Here is a 21,675-nt window from a genome sequence, read left to right on the forward strand (position 1 = left end):
GAGGCATTCCATTTATCTTATCTGATGTACAAAAATACCTTCATGGCCTGCCTACCCCAAGGCATCTTGACGCCCTCTGTTGGCTTATTTAATTTACTTTATATGTTTTTTGCTGTCTGCTCTGAAATATATTTATATATATTTTTTAGGGATGTCCGATAATATCGGCCCACCGATATTATCGGCCGATATTGAGTTAAAAATGTAATATCGGGAATTATCGGTATCGGGTTTTTACAACCGATGTTAGTTCTGTAGGCTTCAGCATTTCCGAGTGTACCTGAATGCAACACGGGCCGTTTACAGGCGCGTGCTTGATGACGTATAACAACAACAACACGCTTCACTTGTAGGTTGCTAACCGTGGCTAACAAGCTTCAGCTCTCCCGGTGCATGAGATGTCCGTGGTTTGGAAGTATTTCCAAGTGTCATCTACTAACAGTAAATGTGCGCTTTGCAATGACTGTAAGGCGTCGGTAATGTGAGGAGGAAGCAAGGCGTCTTCCTTTAATACATCACATTTGATCATCCACCTCAAGAAGAATCATGCGGAGTTAAACGCTAGATCTGTGCAGCAAAGTGATGAACAGAAGCAACAGTCGACACCGAGAAAAAAACTTTTTCTATCGTTCAGGATGCCGGATTCACCAAACGTGTGGAGTTCCTTGAGCCCCGTTATGCCTGTATAACGCCCAGTCGCAAGTATTTCTCAGACCAGTGCTTACCCGAACTGTACAGCATTGTTTACAGTCACGTCGAGAAGGTAATTTCTGGTGCTGAACCCGTTAGATCCAATACAGGTTAGCATGTTGAGCTTAACTGCTAATTTATTGATTGTATTATTTGCCAAGTTACGGCTCAGTCGTTACTCAGTCTGGAAAAAGAGGACTATGTTTGTTTACTACTCTGGACTGAAGCTATGCATCTTCCTTGTTGTGATGTTGTCTGTAGTGTTGTTTGAGGCAAAATATTCTCTCTAAAAACACAAACAATTAAATGAATGGCACTTTTTTCAATAACTTATTTTGTACAGACTGTGTTTACAATTTGAAAAGCCGTGTTGCATTTATGTATGCATCCAGTGGGGCATCACAATAAGATTAGGCATAATGTGTTAATTCCATAATAGGTGATATGTGATGAATTTTGGTGTAAAAAGGCTGCATATATCGGTATCGGGTGATATCGGTATCGGAAATTAAGGGTTGGACAATATCGGAATATCGGATATCGGCAGAAAAGCCAATATCGAGCATCCCTAATATTTTTTATTATTTTTTCTCTTTTCTTGTAGTGACTTGAGGGGTCAAACACTGTAAGTTAAGAAAAGAGACCCTGGAAGCTCAGTTTAGCTGTTAGTTGCGAGCTGGATTGCTCTGATGGTGTTTTTTCTATGGGAGTAGCCCTCAGATTGGTCACAATTTTCATTCATTCATTGTCTTGTTTTCTTTTATGTTGTTTTTTTTCTGTTTTATGGGTGTTTTGGCTTTTTTTTTGTCTTGCTTTGTATTTTCTGTTTTATCCTTCCTCCCCACTCTCTTCCTTCACTACTACAGAATACTTTAAGATCATGCAGTGTTATTCTAACTTATTATCATTGTTCCTATGGCTAATGCTGCAAATACAGGTACTGGAGTGCGTCTAATTTCTTCGAATGCTAGGAATAACGCGATCAAAATCAAAACACAGTTACAGCACCTTACGGGGATGTGATGTTTCTGCAGGAAACACATCTCAAATCAGCTGACAAGTCACATGCTAGGAGGGCGTGGATGACTCACTGTTTCCAATCCAAATTTACAGATAGAGTTAGAGGGGCAGCCATCATCATTCATAAAATGGTCCTGTTTGAGCCAACAGATGTAATCCTAGATACTGATGGCCGCTATGTCATAGTTTCCGGCACACTTCAGAACACACCAGGGGTTTTAGTTTCGGTTTATGTGCCCACCTGGGACGATGAACAGTCTTTTACAAGGCTATTTGCAAGAATATCATTATCATGGATGGGGACTTCAACCTGGTGCAGGATGCGACTCTCGACATATCTTCTCCTACACATGTTACGCTATCTAAATCAGCACACACAGTAAAAACATATGCATCACAGTTGGGAATTTCGGATCCCTGGAGGTTTAGAAATCCCCATGGTAAAGCTTTCTCCTTTTTTCCCCATGTACACCACACATTCTCCCGAATTGATTACTTTTACCTCCTCAACTGTGTGAACACATGGATATCACCCAATAGTCACTTCTGGCCATGCTCCTACTACAGTTGACAATAGTTTTCCACGGGATACAATTCCACGTTCACCATGGAGGTTCAGTTCACACTTACTGTCGGATAGTAAGTTTAAAGATTTTGATGCGATTTTAGTCCGCTCTTACATGACTGCAGTGACACGCTGTTAAAGCTTAAAGCTACTATTCGGGGACAGGTGATATGTTATTCATTAATAATATTCTCATATTTCTCAAATGATAAGGGCTGAACAGGCTAGGCTGGTGAAAATTGGAGGATTTGTTAAAACTTGATGGAACTTACTCCACCTCTTCATCCCCCCTCCCTAAGAAATGGCTACTACTACATTCAGACCACAGCCTCTTAATGACACGCAAAGTTGAAAGACAGCTGCAACAATCCAAACAAAGCTTTTTTGAGCAGGGAGATAAGGCAGGGAGACTCCTAGTACAGCAGGCCCACGCAGCTAGTGCTTCTAGACTGATCACTAAAAATTAACTACCAGACGGTAGCTACACTTCTGATCCAGTGATTATCAATAAGTCTTTTTCTGATTTCTACACAGCACTATATACTTAAATGCAGCCCAATTACTGCAGCGACCCCTAATCCCTTAGACCGTTTAACGTAACCTCAGATTGATATAAATATCGCTACAGACCAGTCTCAATTTTAAATGTAGATTGTAGGATCCTTGCTAAGGTCCTCACCCTCCGCCTCCAAAGTGTGATGTCATCAATAATTTCGCTAGACCAGACAGGCTTTATATAAGTTATGAGTTATGTTATAATAATAACATCCATTCTTTAAAACCAGAAGGCTGCTCAACATCATATTCACACCTGGGTCGGACGCTCCTGAGGTAGTAGTGGTGCTGGAGGCAGAGAAAGCCTTTGACCGGGTGGAGTGGGGCTTTCTATTTTTCATTTTGGAGAAATTTGGCTTTGATTCAAATTTTATTTTTTTTAAGCTTCTGTATGTAACCCCCTCTGCACCTGTAAACACTAACGATGTCCGTTCAGCATATTCCCCTCTCAAACGTGGGACCCGGCAGGGCTGTCTGCTCTCACCCTTGTTCTTCAACATAGCCATTGAGCCATTAGCCATCCGGCTTAGAAACTAGAATGAGTTTGAAGGTGTCACTCATCTTGGCCTAGTCCACAAACTTTCTTAATATGCTGATGACCCTCTCTTATTTATTTCAAACCCCACATCCTCCCTGCCCTCAGTTTTATCAATTCTGGATCAGTTTGGGCCCCTATCAGAGTCAAAGTTGAATATTGAGAAAAGTGATGCAAGATCACTCCCAAAATCCATATTTCCCTTTAAAACAGTGGACAAGGGGTTCAAGTATTTGTGGTGTTTATCACCAGCTCCTTCAGGGACCTTTTTAGAAAACTTCCAGCCGCTACTTGATAAATGTAGATAAAAGTGGGACTTTTCCTGTCCCTTGCAGGCAGGGTTAATCTTATTAAGTTGGTCATTTTACCAAAGTTTCTGTATCTTTTTCAACACCTCCCAATTTGTTTTAAAAGATAGCTTTTTACTATTCTAGATCAACAGCTTAATGCTGTTATTTGGCAGACTAAACCAGCCCGTATTAAAAAACATATTCTTTAACTCCCTAAACCTGAAGGGGGACTAGCACTCCCTAATTTCCGCCACTACTTCTGGGCCTGCAACATTAATACAATTTTGTATTGGCTCCGTGGTGGAGCCTACCCTGGGCTCTTACTGAGATAACATCTTCCTCCTGCTCTTTGTACTCCACAATTTGCTCACAGCTCCCCATAACTGCCAACAAGGTCTCATCTAATCTGGTTGTCACCAATACCATTAAAATTTAAATCCAGTTCAGGAACCAGTACGGCTTGCAAAGTGCTTCAATCCTTGCCCCAGCTTTGAATAACTATGGGTTTCACCCTTCCTGCACCTGACCCTGCATTCCGCATATGGTCAGATAAGGGCCTCAGAACTCTTAATAGACCTGTATGATGACAGTGTTTTTGCGTCCTTTGCATTCATGATGGACAAATACAGCCAGCCTAATAGCCACTCTTTTCGGTACTTCCCAAATGAGACATTTCATCCAAATTTTTCCGAACCTCCTGTCGGAAGCTGAGATGGACCAACTCACGTCTCTCACTGTACAACACAAACAACTGATATCCATTATTTATAATAAGATTACTCCTCTGAGCCCAATCCATGGGAAAGGGATTTGGGGGTAGACATTATTGAGGTCCAGTGGAGGGACATTCTAAAACTGGTTCACTCATCCTCGACTTGTGCCAGGCACGGCCTATTACAGTGGAAGGTGCTTCATAGAGCCCATTTCACCAACGCTAAATTGGCTAAGATATATCCTAGCCACAGCGATGCTTGTCAAACAGTCCCCAGCCAACCATGCACACATGTTGTGGACATGCCGGAAGCTTGCTGAATTTTGGTCTGATATATTTCAAACCCTCAAACAGGCTCTTAACACAAATTTGGAACCAAATCCCCTGACTGCTCTTTTTGGGCTCCCTCTGTCCAAAAATCTACCCATTACTGTGTGGTGGCCTCTACCACCCTGCTCGCCAGACGTAACATTCTCCTTAAATGGAAACGTGTATCTCCACTGACTCATGATGGTTAGATAAATGACATTTTACAATGTCTAAGGTTGGCTCTTATTAGTAATAGTATTACTGTTAATCCTGATGATGCTGAGAACACTTCCTAGTGCCTAGAGCGATCCCCCACCCCTCCCCCTTTTTTCCCTCTCCTCTTTTTGTTTTTCTTGAATTACCTTATTTATTTTTGCTGTTAGCTATAGTTTTTACTCGATTTGGTTTCATTGTACCGTAGCTAATTACTTATGTCATATGTAATTCAATTATTAAGTTGGTCACTGTGACCATGTCTTATGGGTTGTTGGGAGGGATAGTGGAATTTTTTTTTTTTGTTCCTGTTTTTCACTTTGAGGTAGATGCATTGACACCCTGTGTAACTGTTGTACTTTTTCTTCCTTTTTGATCTGCAAAATTGAATAAAAAATGTTGGAAAAAAGAGCTATATAAGTAAAAGTGAATTTAAAAACCTGAAATTGATGATTAAAAAATAAAGAAAGAAATAAGTAATTACATTTTTTATAGATAAATACATAAAGTAAATAAATGTAGTAAAATATTAGGATTGTGAAACAAGAAAAAACTAAATATAGTAAAATAGCAAGATGGTAAAATAATTAAAATAAATATAATTAAGGTCTGTAAATGAGATTCAATTAAAGGCCAGACTAAAAGGTTGAGTGTTGAGTCGAATAAATGTGAACACTCTCTTCTGCCCTCAGATCCTCTGGCAGGCTCTCCCATAGGCTGGGGCGATAATAATGAAAGGACGCCTCACCTTGTTCTTTGTTTTGACTTTGGCAACAGTTAAAAGGCCTCTATCAGAGGACCTGAGGATTCTAGAGGGTCCATAGGGTAAAAGCAGACCTAATAAATAACTCAGACCAAGACCATTAAGAGCTTTAAATTCTGAGCACACTGGTAGCCAGTGCAGAGACTGTGGTGTAATGTGGGCTCTCTTTCTGGTGCTTGGTCCAAACCTGTGCAGCTGAATTCTGCTGTAGGGGAGCTATATTGTTTTTTGGGAGAACACAAAGAAGAACATTACAATAGTCCATTCTACAGGTAATGAAAGAAGGCATTAGTGTCTCTGTACTGACTTGAGAGACAAACGGTCTGATTTTGGCAATGTTTTTCAGGTGATTAAAATCCAGTTTTCATAATTTTTCTAATGTGTGGTTCAAAACTTAGCTCAGAATAAAAGATAACAGCTACGTTTTTTACTTTGTTACAGGGATTTACATGGAGCTATTTTAGAGTTTTGAATCAAGTTTCTCTCTCACCTAGAGTGGTTGTACTTGCTAAACTCCTTGCAATTATATCCATCATAAAGAAACAGTATTTACCTGACTATGCTGCTAGACAGGATACTGGCAATATTTTTTTGTGTTATTTTTGTTCCTTTCCCCTTCCTCCTTTCTTTCAATCTGACATTACCCACAAAACTAGGTGCTGGAGGCTGGGCGCCATTGGATACAGATCGTTACCAATGGTTACAGGTGGACCTGGGTTCTAGGAAGCAGGTGGTTGCCATAGTGACACAGGGTCGCTACAGTAGCTCTGATTGGACCAGCAAGTATCGGCTGCTTTACAGTGACACGCAAAAAAACTGGAGGCCCTATCTACAGGATGGAAATATCTGGGTAAGGAAAAATTGATTGTCATGTATTGTGACATCATCTCATCTAAACTCTCCTATTAACCTTTTTCAAAATTGCAGAAAAATGTCATTCAGATTTTGCTGGAATAAGAGCAGATATCCATACATAACTTTGAGATACTTCAGATTAGAGATGCACAATGATATTGGCATATCATTGGTATCTGCCAATAATGGCTTATGACATATCGGTACCGGCTCGAAATGAGAATTTCTGCGAGGCCAGCACTGGACTTTTGTGTAGCACACACAGTATAATTAAGTAAGTCACGGATCATCCACCATCTCACAGTCCTCTGTTTCATAAACAATTCAATGAGTGAACAGTAAACCACAATTAAAATGTCCTTGCTGACATTAAAAGCTCTGAGCTTCCTCAGCAGGTGGAGGCGCAGCCAATCAGCAGCTCCTCATCTGTGAATGTGCTACTTGCATAACTTGGGTGCTGTGCATGAAAATGACAACTGCGAAAGTCTGAAAATAGTAATGACAGTTGCTGCTTTTTGCCGGGTGGAAGATAGAGACCAAGATGTTTAACACTCCAAGTTTTTTGGGAGAGGACACCCAGACACCCACTTAATACATAATTATTTTCTATAATTCACTGGAGCAACAACGGCAAAAGACCATGATCATCCCAGAGCTGTGGCCTCTGCCCCCACGTGTCTGAATTAATATGAATGACATGGCCTTTATTTCACAGTTAGTCTGGGAGAAGAGTGGCTAACCTTTAAGGCTTAAAAAAGTCTAAAATATCTAGACTTGTCAAACAGCAAATTTACTGGTCTAACACTAAAGACCGTTCTAAAATATTGTGTGAAGCGGGCCCCTGGTCTATAACACACCCTCATGACCTACGCTGCTAGTAACACTCACTAAGAAGAATTCTATCTGAATTCTCAGAGTTTCTTTCAAATTTAGTCCTTAAATCTGATACAGTAATCATTGTAGGAGAATTTAATATTCACATGGACGTTGATAATATTAGCCTTACTACTGCGTTTATCTCTCTATTAGATTCGATTGGTTTTATTCAGAGTGTACATAAACCTACTCACTGTTTTAATCACACCCTCGACCTTGTTTTGGCTTATTGTGTGGAAATCAATGAATTAATAGTCTTTCCACAGAATCCTATTTTATCAGACCACTATTTAATCACTTTTGAATTCGTAATACAGGACTACTCACCTATGGGCAAAAGTTTCTACACTAGATGTTTTTCTGATAGTGCTATAACTAAATTTAAGGAAGCGATTCCATCTGCATTTACTTTTATACCTTATCTTAATATTCAAGATTCCTGCACTGACGTTAGTTTCTCGGAAATTGATCACCTTGTTGACAGTGTTGCAGGCTCACTAGGAACAACACTCAACTCTGTTGCTCCTTTAAAAAAGAAGATAATGAAACAGAGGAAGTTAGCTCCGTGGTATAACTCACAAACCCGTGAATTAAAACAAGTATCGCGAAAATTGGAAAGTAAATGGCGCTCTACTTAATTGGAGAAAGTCTAAAAACGTATGCCAGAGCAGCCTAATACTTATCTTTAATAGAGGAGAATAAGAACAATCCTAGATTTCTTTTCAGCACTGTAGCCAGGCTGACAGAGAGCCATGTATTCCTATAACCCTCAGTAGTAACAACTTCATGACCTTCTTTAATGACAAAATTATAACTATAAGAGACAAAATCAACTCGCTTGGCACTATTTTTTCTTCAAACCCAGGAACCAACTGTACGACCTGATATGTTCTTGGACTGCTTTTCTACAGTTGACTTTAACAAATAAACATCTACTATTTCAGCATCAAAGCCCTCTACTTGTCTCCTAGACTCTATTCCAACTAGGTTACCTAAAGAAGTGTTACCTTTAGTTAGCACTCCTGTATTAGATATGATTATGATTGTCTTTATCAGCAGGTTATGCACCACGGTCTTTTAAAGTAGCTGTAATTAAACCTCTTCTTAAAAAGCCCAGTCTTGATCCTGAGGTACTAGCCAACTATAGACCTATATCTAACCTTCCTTTTCTCTCTAAGATCCGAGAAATCGAGAAATTAGTCTCCAATCAGCTGTGTGACTTTTTACATAATAATGAGTTATTTGAGGACTTCCAGTAAGGATTTAGAATGAATTATAGCACTGAGACAGCACTGGTAAAAATTACTTCTACGACAAAGGACTTGTCTCTGTACTTGTTTTTACTAGATCTTAGTGCTGCCTTCGACACTATTGACCATCCCATCCTGCTACAGAGACCGGAGCATCGAATTGGCATTAAGGGAACCGCATTAAGCTGGTTTAAGTCATATTTATCAGATACATCTCAGTTTGTACATGTTAATGACAAATCCTCCATGCACACTAAAGTTAGTCACGGAGTTCCACAGGGTTCTGTCCTTAGACCGATTCTTTTCACCTTATATATGCTTACCTTAAGAAATATTATAAGGAAGCAGTCCATAAATTTTCATTGTTATGCTGATGATACACAATTATATTTGTCGATCAAACCAGAAGAAACCGATCAGTTAGATATACTTCAAATGTGAATTAAGGAAATAAAAAGCCGGATGACCTGCAATTTTCTGATGTTAAACTCAGATAAAACTGAAGTCATTGTACTTGGCCCCGAAGGCCTCCGAAACTCAATAACTAAAGATATTGTTACTCTGGATGATGTTGTGTTTTTCCTCCAGCACCACAGTAAGGAATCTAGGTGTTTTTTTTGATCAGGATATGTCCTTCGATTCTCACATAAAACTAACGACAAGGAATGCATATTTTCACCGGCGTAATATTGCGAAAATTAGGAACATTGTGTCTCAGAAAAATTAGTGCATGCATTTGTTACTTCTAGGCTGGACTACTGCAACTCCTTATTATCAGGCTGCTCCAATAAGTATGTTAAGGGTCTCCAGTTGGTCCAAAATGCTGCAGCACGTGTATTAACTAAAACAAATCGAAAAGAATATATTTTTCCTGTATTAGCTTCTTTGCACAGGCTACCTGTAAAATCTAGAATATAATTTAAAATCCTTCTCCTTACCTACAGAGCTATTATTGGTCAGGCTCCTTCGTATCTTAAAGGGCTCATAGTACCGTATTTTCCGACTAGATCGCTGCGCTTTGAGAATGCAGGGCTACTTGTCGTTCCTAGAGTCTCCAAAAGTAGAATGGGAGGCAGAGCCTTCAGCTATCAAGCTCCTCTCTTGTGGAACCAACTCCCAAGTGTTATTCGGAAGACAGACACTGTCCCCATATTTAAGAGTAAACTTAAAACTTTCCTTTTTGATAAAGCTTACAGCTAGGACTTACGAGCCCATAGCAATGTTGTTATTTTTAAGCTGATTTTGTTCTGCTTAATTATGCTGCTATAGGCCTAGTCTGCCGGGGGATAATACTTTTCCGGATACTCTGCGCTTCTTTCCTCTCTGTCTGTATCATTCATGTCTCATCAATGCATATTACTAATTCACTTCTTCCCCGGAGTTGTTTGTGCTTTGTCGTCTCGCAGGTCTCTGCTGATCGTGGTGGTGCCTGCTGCCGTGGTCCTGCATGACATTTCCTGCTACTATTATAATCTATAACCTTAGCTGTGCTTGTTTCTACTATTCTGCTGTATTAACTGCCATAACATAGAAGTCTAATTCACATTGCTATAGATATTATATAGTTACTGGAAGTGTGTCTGTCTCTGTCTTTGTGTCTGTCTTTGTCTCTCTCTGTCCATCTGTCCGTCCTTTCTTTTTTTCTCCCTCCTTTTCTTCCTCCCCAACCGGTCAAGACAGATGGCCGTCCTCCATAGAGCTGAGTCAGTCTGACATTCCTGCCTGTAATAGGGAAGGTTTTCGTTGCCACCGTACTCTACGGGGGAATTGTTGGGTCTATGTAAATTATAAATAAGTCATAGAGTGTGGTCTATACCTAGTCTGTAAATTGTCCAGAGATAACTTTTGTTATGATTTGGCACTAAATTGAATTGAATTGAATTGAATTAAGAAAATGAGAATATTATTACTTTTGAAGTGTAATTACAGCGTAAAATCATCCCATTGTCTTTTTTGGCACTTGTATACATCAAATAAGCCATCCAGACAGTTTTTTCGTGTATCAACTATTTACAGAGAAATCCCTGAGAGGCGCTAACAGCCAGGCGTGGCTAACACTGATTAGCTCAGGGCAGTACGGTGAAGGCATTAAAATGGCTTTTTTGCAGGATAAGAGTCCCTAAAAGTAAAAACAAAGCACCAACAATGTCGTTAGTGAACCCAGAATTTATTACACGGTGAAAAATGTCACTCTGTTGGCAGCATAAACATTCTTCTTCAGTGCCTAAGGGCTCAAAGTACCCACAGGCACACCAAAAAATTCCTGCACACCAAGACTAAAGCTATGTCTGATACTATCTCTACCTGGAGCCCCTTCAACACGTGACATTTCGGTGCTGTAGAGAAAGATGCTGACTGGGATTTTTCCAAACCTTTTACATCTATTATTAACTTCTATTTTAACTACCACAAACCTCAAAGTTTACGTGTTTTGCTGGAATAAATCATCAATGGGTTCCTTCCTTTTTAATTGGATTTGTTAATCCACTTGAATGGACTTTACTATGAGAGGAGCTGGTACAGGGGCCAGTAGGTAAGTCTTTAAAACACTCTTAATAAACTTTGGGTTTACTATCTACGTTGTTGGTGATTTGTTTTCTGTGTAGGGACTCTTCTCATACTACTGCAGAGGTTTGGTGTTATTTTGAGCAGTATTAGTGGTTAAAAAATAAGTTTTAATGCCTTCACCGTACTTCCCCGAGCTAATCCCCATTAATAGTTGATACACGAAAAAACTTTCTTGATGGCTTATGTGATGTATGTTACCGGAATTACACTTCAAGTAGTATTTCTGATGCAGGTGCCAGGTCTATTCCAGGATTAATGACCCATTAGGCAAATCTCTGCCTAATACTTTAGTTTCAACTGATCAAACTAGCCCCACTGATTCTGTGGCAATAGTCTTAAATAATTGTCTCATTTAAAAAATGAATGAATCTCAATGAATCTCCTCCCTAATACGACACACTTTTGTTAGTGTATAATATTCTAAAACGGTGAGATATGCTTTGGGATTGACAGCCTAAAGTTAAAGACTAATTTGTATAATCTGAATTGTTGTTTATTCTGATGCCAGAGGCTGCAGCTGCAAGTGTGTATTGGGAATGGAACCACTGCATGCGTCCTTCAAAGCAAAAAATTGGCTAGCGTGTTCAGCTTGTTTCTTTTTTTACCAAATTATACAATACAGCTCTCAGGTTATATACTAACCAACCTTGTAGTTGACTATCGGAATGTTTAGATGTATTTATTTATTATTTACAATCCTTTTGATTTTTCACATCTCAAATTGAACTGATCACTTTTAGTAAGGACTATGGAGACTTTCCTTCCAGACCGCAGCATGTGTGTTTCTTTGCATTTCAGATGTTTGAGGGGAACGTGAACAGTGAGGGTGTTGTTCGCCATGAGCTTCAGCACGCCATCCTGGCTCGCTACATACGCTTCATCCCAGTGGACTGGAGCAGGGGGGGACGCATTGGAGTACGTCTGGAGCTCTACGGCTGCTCATATTGTGAGTGCAAGTGGACAAGAAAAGGAAACCTGATTCTATCAGCCAGCTTTTGTTCGTTGATACTGTTGCCCCACACATCTGTGTGGATATTAAGGTTGTCTGCCTCTGTCTGTGTTAGACTGGGCACCTGCTTACCAACCACTGTGAGCTTGAACAGTCTCCAAACCCCATAAACCCGGTATAGATAATTGGTAAATAGGTGGGTACATACATTTGGGAATTCATTTTAGATGATGCCACATCTGAACCCTGGACAATGTCAGGAGAATCAGGTCCAGACATAGTCTTTCACACTCTCTTTCACACATGCAGTACACAACCAGGGTTCTCCATGTCAGATGTGTTCTCACTTACTGAAAATATGTTTGATTTAGGTGAAGGAGGGTGCTGGGTAGAGCGAAAGAAGAGAGGACATGGCGTGTACACCACACTAACAGAGCGGGTCTTTATTGGGTCATAGGGCGCACTCACACTGTCCTTCCGCACCGCGCCCCAGGCTTTACGGTACTTGTCCCCCCTCCCTCTCCCCCCGCGCCCCAGGCCCGTTTGTACTTACACTGCCTGGGCCTCGCGCAAATGCTTCTTGCTGTCCATACGTCATCACGTCGTAATACGTCATACGCGTTGATTGACGTCATCGCGACGCCTCGCTTTGTTTACAAATCTTTCCATAGACCTCAGAGTTTTTGTGTGTCTTGTCGACTGTTTTTGAATATTTTCATCCACCAAATCTGCAGTAAACACTCCACCTCCGCATCACACCAACGTGAACCTTTCACCGCCATTGTTGTTGTTAAATGTCCGTGCATGGTCCGTCGTTCTATTTTCTATGTCCGAACAGGCGCACATAAATTACGTCAGAACCGTCGTAGGCCTCGTGCTCGTACACGTGCGCACGCTCGTGCTCGTACATGTGCAAACACGCTCTACCGTGGACGGCCCGCTGTCCGCAGTTATGCGCGGAGCGGGTGCACTCACACTGCTCAAACGCACAAGGCTTTAGCTGAAAAAACGTTTTTTGCCCGGAGCACAAGGACAGTGTGAGTGCGCTGTACAGAGTGTACAGAGTGTCTTGCTGTTCACTGAATATATCTGATGTTTTTAGTATGGGTCTTAACTGACAGAAGTTTTACACTTTCATCGTTTTTCCAGTTAAACATTGATGTTGTCGTCTTTGTGTAGATCACTCTTCTTCACCCTTGGAGATTTGAGCTTTGAGTGATTTGTACTGAACTCAAAAATAGCATTGGTATTTAGTCTATATTTGATCATTCTAGAAGTTAACTTAAAGGTTGAATATGGAGAATGAGCAGAATACCGCCATCTCACGACCGTAGTCGCAAAGACAAAAAATAATTCCAGCAATCGGGTTGCCAGGTGCGTTGCCGAGTGTGTCGCACGAGGAGACTGTTTGAACCTGTCCCCTCCAGCAAATCGCACCATAAAAACAAGTATTGCAAAGGAGTTTGACTGACAGTTAGCATCAGCCGTTAGCCTTAGCCATTCCAGCTAAGTAAAGATGAAAGTGATGTTAGCGATCGAGGAGAAGCGTAGCCATTTGGGGGTGGGTTTTAATGGCGTTTCTCTCCTTTCTCTCAGTCCATGGAGTGAATGCTTGGCCTATATTGACTCTGGTTTTTGCCCGTCTCCGGTCACTCAGCTGCTGGGACAAATAACGCCCCCTTCACTGAGGCTCCAAAGCAGCTGCAGGATTGGCAAACTCCATTTCACCCAGTGCCAGCCTATAGTAGCTGCACCAAACAACAGACAACCCTGGCAACCAGCAACTCCCAACGCTGTTGGCTGCTACAATGGAAACAGAACGGGACAGAAAGTCAAACCTGTCAAGAAAATGTTTAAATATTAATTCAGACTAAACATTTTTTATTTATGGAAAGTCAATACTTTCATTCTGTACTCCTCAAAACACTCCATGGGTGTATTTAAAAATTTTTTAGAATCTTTTAATAAAGATTCTACATATTCAGCATTTAAGACGCATTACTGTCATAACAATAAAAAAGAAAATAAATGCCATGTACAAACTTACCTCTGCCTCGGCCCTCATTTATCAATCTCGCGTGAAAATGGGCACAGATCTGAGCGCAGAATTGGTCGTATGACAGGACTCACATGTGATTTATGAAACATTCGTATCGGACCAATCTCAGCGTACGAATGAGTGGGCCTTGATAAATGCGGCGGCTGAATTCGATCGTCATTAACATGTTACACCCTTAAATATTCCTGGTTCGGAGGCCTCGCCCACTGAGGTCAAACATGGAGAGGAGAAACGCTGGGAAGAAAAGACACTTTTCCGACACAGATCGGCATCCTGACATCTGAGATGGAGCAAAATAAAGATGTGCTTTTTGGCAGTCTTAGGAGCGGAATAAAAGGGGCCCATAAAAACTCTGTATGGAAAAGAATAACGGAGGCAGTCAACCCGAAGCAGCGCTCCACTGTGACCCATGTGCGTGTGTGCGCACTGTTGAACCTGTGCTCCTGCTCTGTAGCGGGGTTTGCCAGCGGGGTTATTAGGTATTCCGTGAGAGGAAAACCTTCGTCCCCTAGAAGAACCATACCAAAATGTTAATCATCTGATACCTTGTTTGATTTAATGCAATTTATCGAGGAGATGACTTTGTCTCTCTAGTGCGCCTTGCTGCAGCCGCGCGCCAACACCTTCATTAATTCATTCATCTTCAACCGTTTGTCCCTGTCGGGGTCGCAGGGGGCTGGAGCCGAGCTGTTTCGACCACTTGGCCACCACGTTTAAAAGCGACAGCTTGGCATCACAAATCACCTGTACATTTATCGAGTGGTAGTTTTTGAGATGGATGAATGCGTAATCATTCATGGATGGTGCCTTCAGACGCCTTCAGAAGCACATGATCTATTCTTAATATGTGACTGCTTTTGCTTAATGAGAGCTGAGGTTTGTTAATTATTTTCAGCCAGATTTTGCTGTGCTGCACCGCAAATACACAGGCTGAAATGTGCGTACACGATCTCAGACCAGACGTGAGATTTGATCGTAGCTCCCGCTCACGTCCAAATTGATAAATGCCGAAGTTTGCCAGGAAATGGTCGTACGCACGTTTTTCTGCCGTATGTTCGTCTGATAAATGAGGGCCAGGGTGTTAGGGCAAAAGAGTCCCCCTGGGGAACACACACCTATACCTAGTATTTCCAGGAGAGTAATAAGAGTAGTAACATATTTATTTATGTAAGATATTTATTGGTGTTCATTAGGTTTATATTTGGGGTGTGTAAATATTTCTTAAGGTTATTTCTTTATGATCTTTATTTTATGTTTATGTTGAGGACTCCTTCTGATATGCGTTCGGTCTCACACCTTCTGTTTTTTTTCTATTGAGTTGTCTTATTTTTCTTTCCTTGTTGTTTTACACATTGTGTCTTGTGTTTGTAATGTCTAGTGAGATGATACAGATGTCTATAATGATACATCTTGATAGGTCATCTTGATATTATTCATTTCACAATATTTGATATGATTGCAGGATATTGTGTTATGTTGTTAGCTACTTATGTATGTGTGTCTGATAAAGGCCTGCTCTGTTTTGAAAAAAACACCCACATCATAATTGTCAAAGCATGTCATGCACTACTTACAACTGTGATGAGCAAATAAAAGACACAAAGCAAACTGAAAAAAAAACTGAAAATTCACAGGGTCCAGCAAGAAGGTACAAACACCACATTTCACAGTCCTAGATCTCAGATCTGTTCTATTTGCAGGAAAGAAAAGTCTCTGAAGGGTTTAAATTTTTTTTTTGTCTTCCAGGGGCTGATGTGATCAGTTTTGACGGCCATGGTTTCATCTCCTACCGCTTCAGGAGTAAGAAGATAAAGATTGTGAAGGACATCATCTCTCTTAAGTTTAGAACCACTGCTGGAGATGGTGTCCTGCTCCACGGAGAGGGACAGCAGGGGGACTACATTTCCCTTGAGCTCCGTAGGGCAAGGCTGCAGCTCAGCATCAACTTAGGTAGCCGTCTATACGACAATTCACCATGACGTCACAGCAAAAATATTCTTGACTTTACGGTTCATCTTGGAACTGTTAAAGCATGTCCTTTTATTGTGAAGGACTGAAGTATGGTCCTGGATGTTTTGACAGCAGTGATGTTAATGTGAACGACCAGCAGCTCCCAGTGTTTACGACGAGGAGATCGGGGTGTCCGACTAGAGCTGAGACGAGCACACGGCTAATTCACGGCTGTTAGCGTCCTTTTGACTACTCTGGTTAACACAAAGATAAATTAGGTCGTTAAAACGATATTTGGTTACAAAGATGAGAAGTTAGACTTTAGTTTAACTCCATTAAATGAACTCTAAACATTACACCATCATTTAGATTTGGTTACAAAGATAAGAAGTTAGACTTTAGTTTAACTCGATCAAATTAACACTAAACATTACACCATCACTTATATTTGTAGATTCAGCAAAAAGTTTGATAGAATTTAGCCAAAAACTGTCGTCTGGTGACACAGATCTGTTCTCTGTGAGAAAATGTCTCCACAAACATGATGATGGAGGTTTGGTTCCCAGTCTGCCCTGTTAGAAGAGGCTCCTCCTCCACAGTCTGTGGTCTTCTCTGTAGCACTCGTACTTTTAATGACGTCCACTCGCTTTAACCTCCTCACCCACAGGTTCACTTGGATACATTTAGTATTTTCTGGAGAAAATCGATAAAACCCTACACCTTTTGCTATATATCAGGTGACTCAACCCCAAACACAACACATTTTTATTTTTATTGTGTAACACTGTTTAAAGTAGCAGCTGGGCAGCTTCAGGTCAGTGGAAGCTGCTCACGTTCTGCCACCCAGAAGTGTCTGGACGGCTGTTGTTTGCAAACATTCTGAAATGCCGTATAAAGTCTGTGTGGTTTCAAGTACAACAAAAGTGTATCTAGAGTAGGTTTGCAAAGGGGCTGAAAATGTCAGGGAAATTTATGGAAACTCTCCATCGGGAGTTAAGATGGGGAATTCTGGGAATTTCCAAATTGGAAACTTTCCATGGGGATTACGGGAATTAACTGGAAATTAGGGGTAATTTAAATGAACTGTATCATATCCAAACATAAATATAAACATTTGGTTTTGTCATAGGCAGACATCCATGCAAAAAATAATAAACTTAAAAATATTACACTTCAACAGATTTATTTGTAAGTACAACGTTATCGAGTTTTAAATAAAAATAATCTGTGAGGATTTCCATGTTGATACCCCCGCACTAAGCAGTGTGCTATGTGCATGGGATTGAGGAGTAGCATAGATCTCAAGTGTACTTGCATGACATCTGGTTGTTTTAGTCAAGATTATGCTAAAATATATTTTGTCCAACTATATTTAAAATCCCTGTGAAAGACCAACCGTCAACTTTCTAACTGATTCCAGGTTTACTCCTGTTTATTCCCATGGAAAGTTTCCAACTTTGTAAATTCCCAGAAATTTGCAACCCTTATATAGAGATAGCCTAGTATAGTATATTCTATGGACTGTATTGTCTACTGCTGTCAGAAATGACATGATAAACATTTCTAACCTGCTCCCGTCTATTTGATTTGCTCTGCTTCTCTCCAGGCAGTAACCAGTACGGTTCCATTAAGGGTCACACCGCTGTGACCAGTGGGAGCTTATTGGATGATGACCACTGGCATTCAGTGGTCATAGAGCGTTACAGAAGGAATGTCAACTTCACTCTGGACCATCACACTCAGCAGTTCAGGACCAATGGAGAGTTTGATCACCTAGACCTGGACTATGAGGTAAAAACTTCCTCTGGGTCATGCTCTCAGGCCTTTTCATCATCTCAGCCTCATGTCACAATTCTTGGACTTTGAAACCTAACATATGAAACCATGTACACACACTCAAGTGTGCCTAGGTTGTCTTCATAACATTGAAACACCCGAACAGTAGGAAAATGGTTTAATCTCCTCTTTTTCATCCTGTTTGTCACAGGATTCAATTCAATTCAATTCAATCTTATTTATAGTGTCGAATCATAACAAAAGTTATCTCAGGACACTTTACAGAGTAGGTGAAGACCACACTCAATGACTTATTTATGATTTACATAGACCCAACAATTCCTCTGTAGAGTACGGTGGCAACGAAAACCTTCCCTATAACAGGCAGGAACGTAAGACAGACCCAGCTCTGTGGAGGACGGCCATCTGTCTTGACCGGTTGGGGAGGAAGAAAAGGAGAGAGAAAGAGAGAAAAGACACACAGATGGACAGAGAGAGACAGACAGACACACTTCCAGAGATGCAAGCAAAGCCTAACAGTAACTATAATATTTATAGTAATGTGAATATAACGTGCATAGCTAAGGTGACAGAATATGAAAATGATAATAATTATGGTGGCAAACATGATCAATGATGAGTAGTGGCAATAGCAGCTACGATACAGCTACAAATTTTATAGTTTATTAAACTAGTGATAGTATATATGAGTAACAGTGATAATAACAGCAGGAAGCGTCATGCAGGACCACGGCAGCAGGCACCACCACGATCAGCAGAGACCTGCGAGACGACAAAGCACAAACAGCTCCGGGGAAGAAGCTGAATTAGTAACATGCACTGATGAGACATGAATGATACAGACAGAGAGGAGAGAAGCTCAGGAGAGGAGCTTGGTAGCTGAAGGCTCTGCCTCCCATTCTACTTTTGGAGACTCTAGGAACGACGAGTAGCCCTGCATTCTCAGAGCGCAGAGATCTACTTGGGTGATGTGGTACTATGAGCTCTTTAAGATATGACGGAGCCTGACCAATAAGAGCTTTGAACGTAAGGAGAAGGATTTTAAATTCTATTCTAGATTTTACAGGTAGCCAGTGCAGAGAAGCTAATACGGGAGACATATGTTCTCTTTGATTTGTTTTAGTTAGTACACGAGCTGCAGCATTTTGGACCAACTGGAGACTCTTAACAGACTTATTGGAGCAGCCTGATAATAAGGAGTTGCAATAGTCCAGCCTAGAAGTAACAAATATGCAGTCCTTGTTGTTAGTTTTATGTGAGAAACGAAGGACATATCCTGATCAAAAATAACACCCAGATTCCTTACTGTGGTGCTGGAGGACAACACAACATCATCCAGAGAAACAATGTCAATGGCTGTAACAATGTCCAGGTCTAGGATCACTGTCAGCATTATCAAATTGATTCAAATTTTGACTTTCTCTCCAAAAGCTCAGTTATTGAGTGAGGAAAAAACTCTTTGGAGTATCCTTGGGGGTCCAGAATGGAGACACAAAGATGTGTTTTCAATTGTACTTGAGGGCTTAAGACATACTCTTAAGCCCAGTTCAGAGCAAAGAGGACCAGGACTAAACTGTTTTAGAACGCTGCTGGTTAAGCTTTCACTTAGAACAGCAGAATAGAACCAAATAACACCAGGAGACGGAGCTTAGAGTAGAGAGTTTTTACTGAATCAACAGATAGGTGGGAGAGGGGCTGGGAGTCTCTTCGGGTGTGCAATTTTCCCTTTTGGATCCGAGGCTGGAGACCAGAGGAAACAGGGCCACAGGGTTCCGGAGGTGGTGAGACCAGAGCGGAAACGGCTGGACATGGCAGTCGGGCAGGTTTGGGGTAATCTGAAGGTTGTGGAGAACAAAGTTAACACTGGAAACAAGACCAAGAACACTGACATAACAAGACTAGATAGGCCGTAGTGTTTACCACATGTGCTATGGAACAAACTGGCCAATAGTGAAGAGAAGGGCCAGATATGTAAGCAGTAGCAGGTGAGTATTGGCAATCATCATGATAAGTAGCAGGTGAAGAGGTGAATTGGTGGGAAAAGAAGATGATCAGCCACCCTCAGCCAAGGAGCACACACACACAGACAAACACAGAAGACAAACGGGACGAACAACAAAACATGAGAGGGAGAAACAACAGTGGATAATAGGATACTGGGCAACTAACAGACCCTAACATTTATGAAAATGACACAAATGACAGGTGTATATTTTTGACCACTTGCGTGTTCACTCTGTCTGATATTGCCCATCTTTTCTCATTGTTCAATAATAGTGGCAGGATTGCTTTTTGGACGCAAAGAAGAATGCTGCACATGTCTTTTCCGTCTGCATGAAATCAGTCACCATCATGAGGAAAATGCTGCAGTTCTGATGTGAAGAGAGATTTATTCAGAAATCATCAGGACATGAAATAAATCCATGAGCCTTTCGTTGATAGTGAACAGACTGAAGTTTATCTGTTGCACACTTCAATTTATATCTGTCAGACTCCATCTACCAACCATATTACTTTGTACATATATCACGGTATCACCATCTTTTTGTTTGATCAGCATTTTCTCATCCTTATATGGACCTGCAGGGACATACGTATATTATACACTATGAGATCATCCTCTCTCTCTCAGTATCTTCTGTGAGGTACTTTTAGGCACCCAAGTCCTTTGGGTGACGCAGGCCCGATAGCAACACACAATGGCCTGTGTTCTCCTCACACTCCTTCATGACCTTTTTCTTCAGGATTTCCACTGTGGCTATGATTCAATACACATCTATCTTGCTAGAGTCACCTGTATAACAAATTGTGAAGTTATACAACATGATGGATAAGCCAAACCAGTTTTTGCTACACAGTAATTATTACAAAACTAAAACAGGCTTTTACTACATATTAAATCAGACTATTAGAAAAAAATAAACAAATACACCACAACACTGTCCCTTTTCATCCTGGTTTGGCGTACGTGTGTCTCATTAAGCCAGAATGATCAGACCAGACTAGATCAAGGCTGGCTTTTTCTTTCATCCCAGATTTTTAGAATTCTACCTTTGTGAAACAGCCCCCCTGGTCAGACTGAGCTATTGTTGTTTTGAGCTGAGTTCCTGAAATGAAGTGTGTGTGTTCAATGTTGTTACTGTGTTCCAGTATAATAAACATTGCAGTATAAATGTTGCTCTTCTGTGTCCTCAGATCAGTTTCGGAGGGCTGCCTGTATCAGCCAAGCCAAGCTCAGGTGGCAGAGAGAACTTTGTGGGCTGCATGGAAGGAATCTCCTACAACGGAGACAACATCACTAACCTGGTCCGCAGGAAGAAGGTGGACACCTCCAGCTTCGTAAGACAACCCTGTGTGTGTGTGTGTGTGTGTGTGTGTGTGTGTGTGTGTGTGTGTGTGTGTGTGTGTGTGTGTGTGTGTGTGTGTGTGTGTGTGTGTGTGTGTGTGTGTGTGTGTGTGTGTGTGTGTGTGTGTGTGTGTGTGTGTGTGTGTGTGTGTGTGTGTGTGTGTGTGTGTGTGTGTGTGTGTCTGTGTGTCTGTGTGTGTGTAAAAGCCACAAAGCCTCAAGCTCACACCCTCAACTTCTTCAAGGTACCAGTTGATTTGGGGAAATTTTTGAGCGTCAAACACTTCATTTTCAAGTCTCTTTTTTCACTCCCACGCCCTATGCAGGTGACCATCACATTTGGCACTTTGGTGGCAAAAAGGTTGATACTTAA

The 21,675-nt window shown here is 41.0% G+C and overlaps 1 protein-coding gene across 1 annotated transcript in view; it reads left to right on the forward strand.

Moving 5' to 3' along the window:
• cntnap2b (contactin associated protein 2b) overlaps positions 1-21,675 on the forward strand; it is an 82,526-nt gene that overhangs the window by 23,634 nt on the left and 37,217 nt on the right. Inside the window, exons 3-7 of the mRNA XM_083929004.1 lie at positions 6,309-6,502; positions 12,000-12,147; positions 15,956-16,159; positions 17,766-17,950; positions 21,152-21,295. Coding sequence (XP_083785130.1) covers positions 6,309-6,502; positions 12,000-12,147; positions 15,956-16,159; positions 17,766-17,950; positions 21,152-21,295 — 875 coding nt within the window. The remainder of the gene's footprint in view (positions 1-6,308; positions 6,503-11,999; positions 12,148-15,955; positions 16,160-17,765; positions 17,951-21,151; positions 21,296-21,675) is intronic.

Source organism: Echiichthys vipera (assembly GCF_963691815.1).
Source record: "Echiichthys vipera genome assembly, chromosome: 15".
NCBI classification, from domain to species: Eukaryota; Metazoa; Chordata; class Actinopteri; order Perciformes; family Trachinidae; genus Echiichthys; species Echiichthys vipera.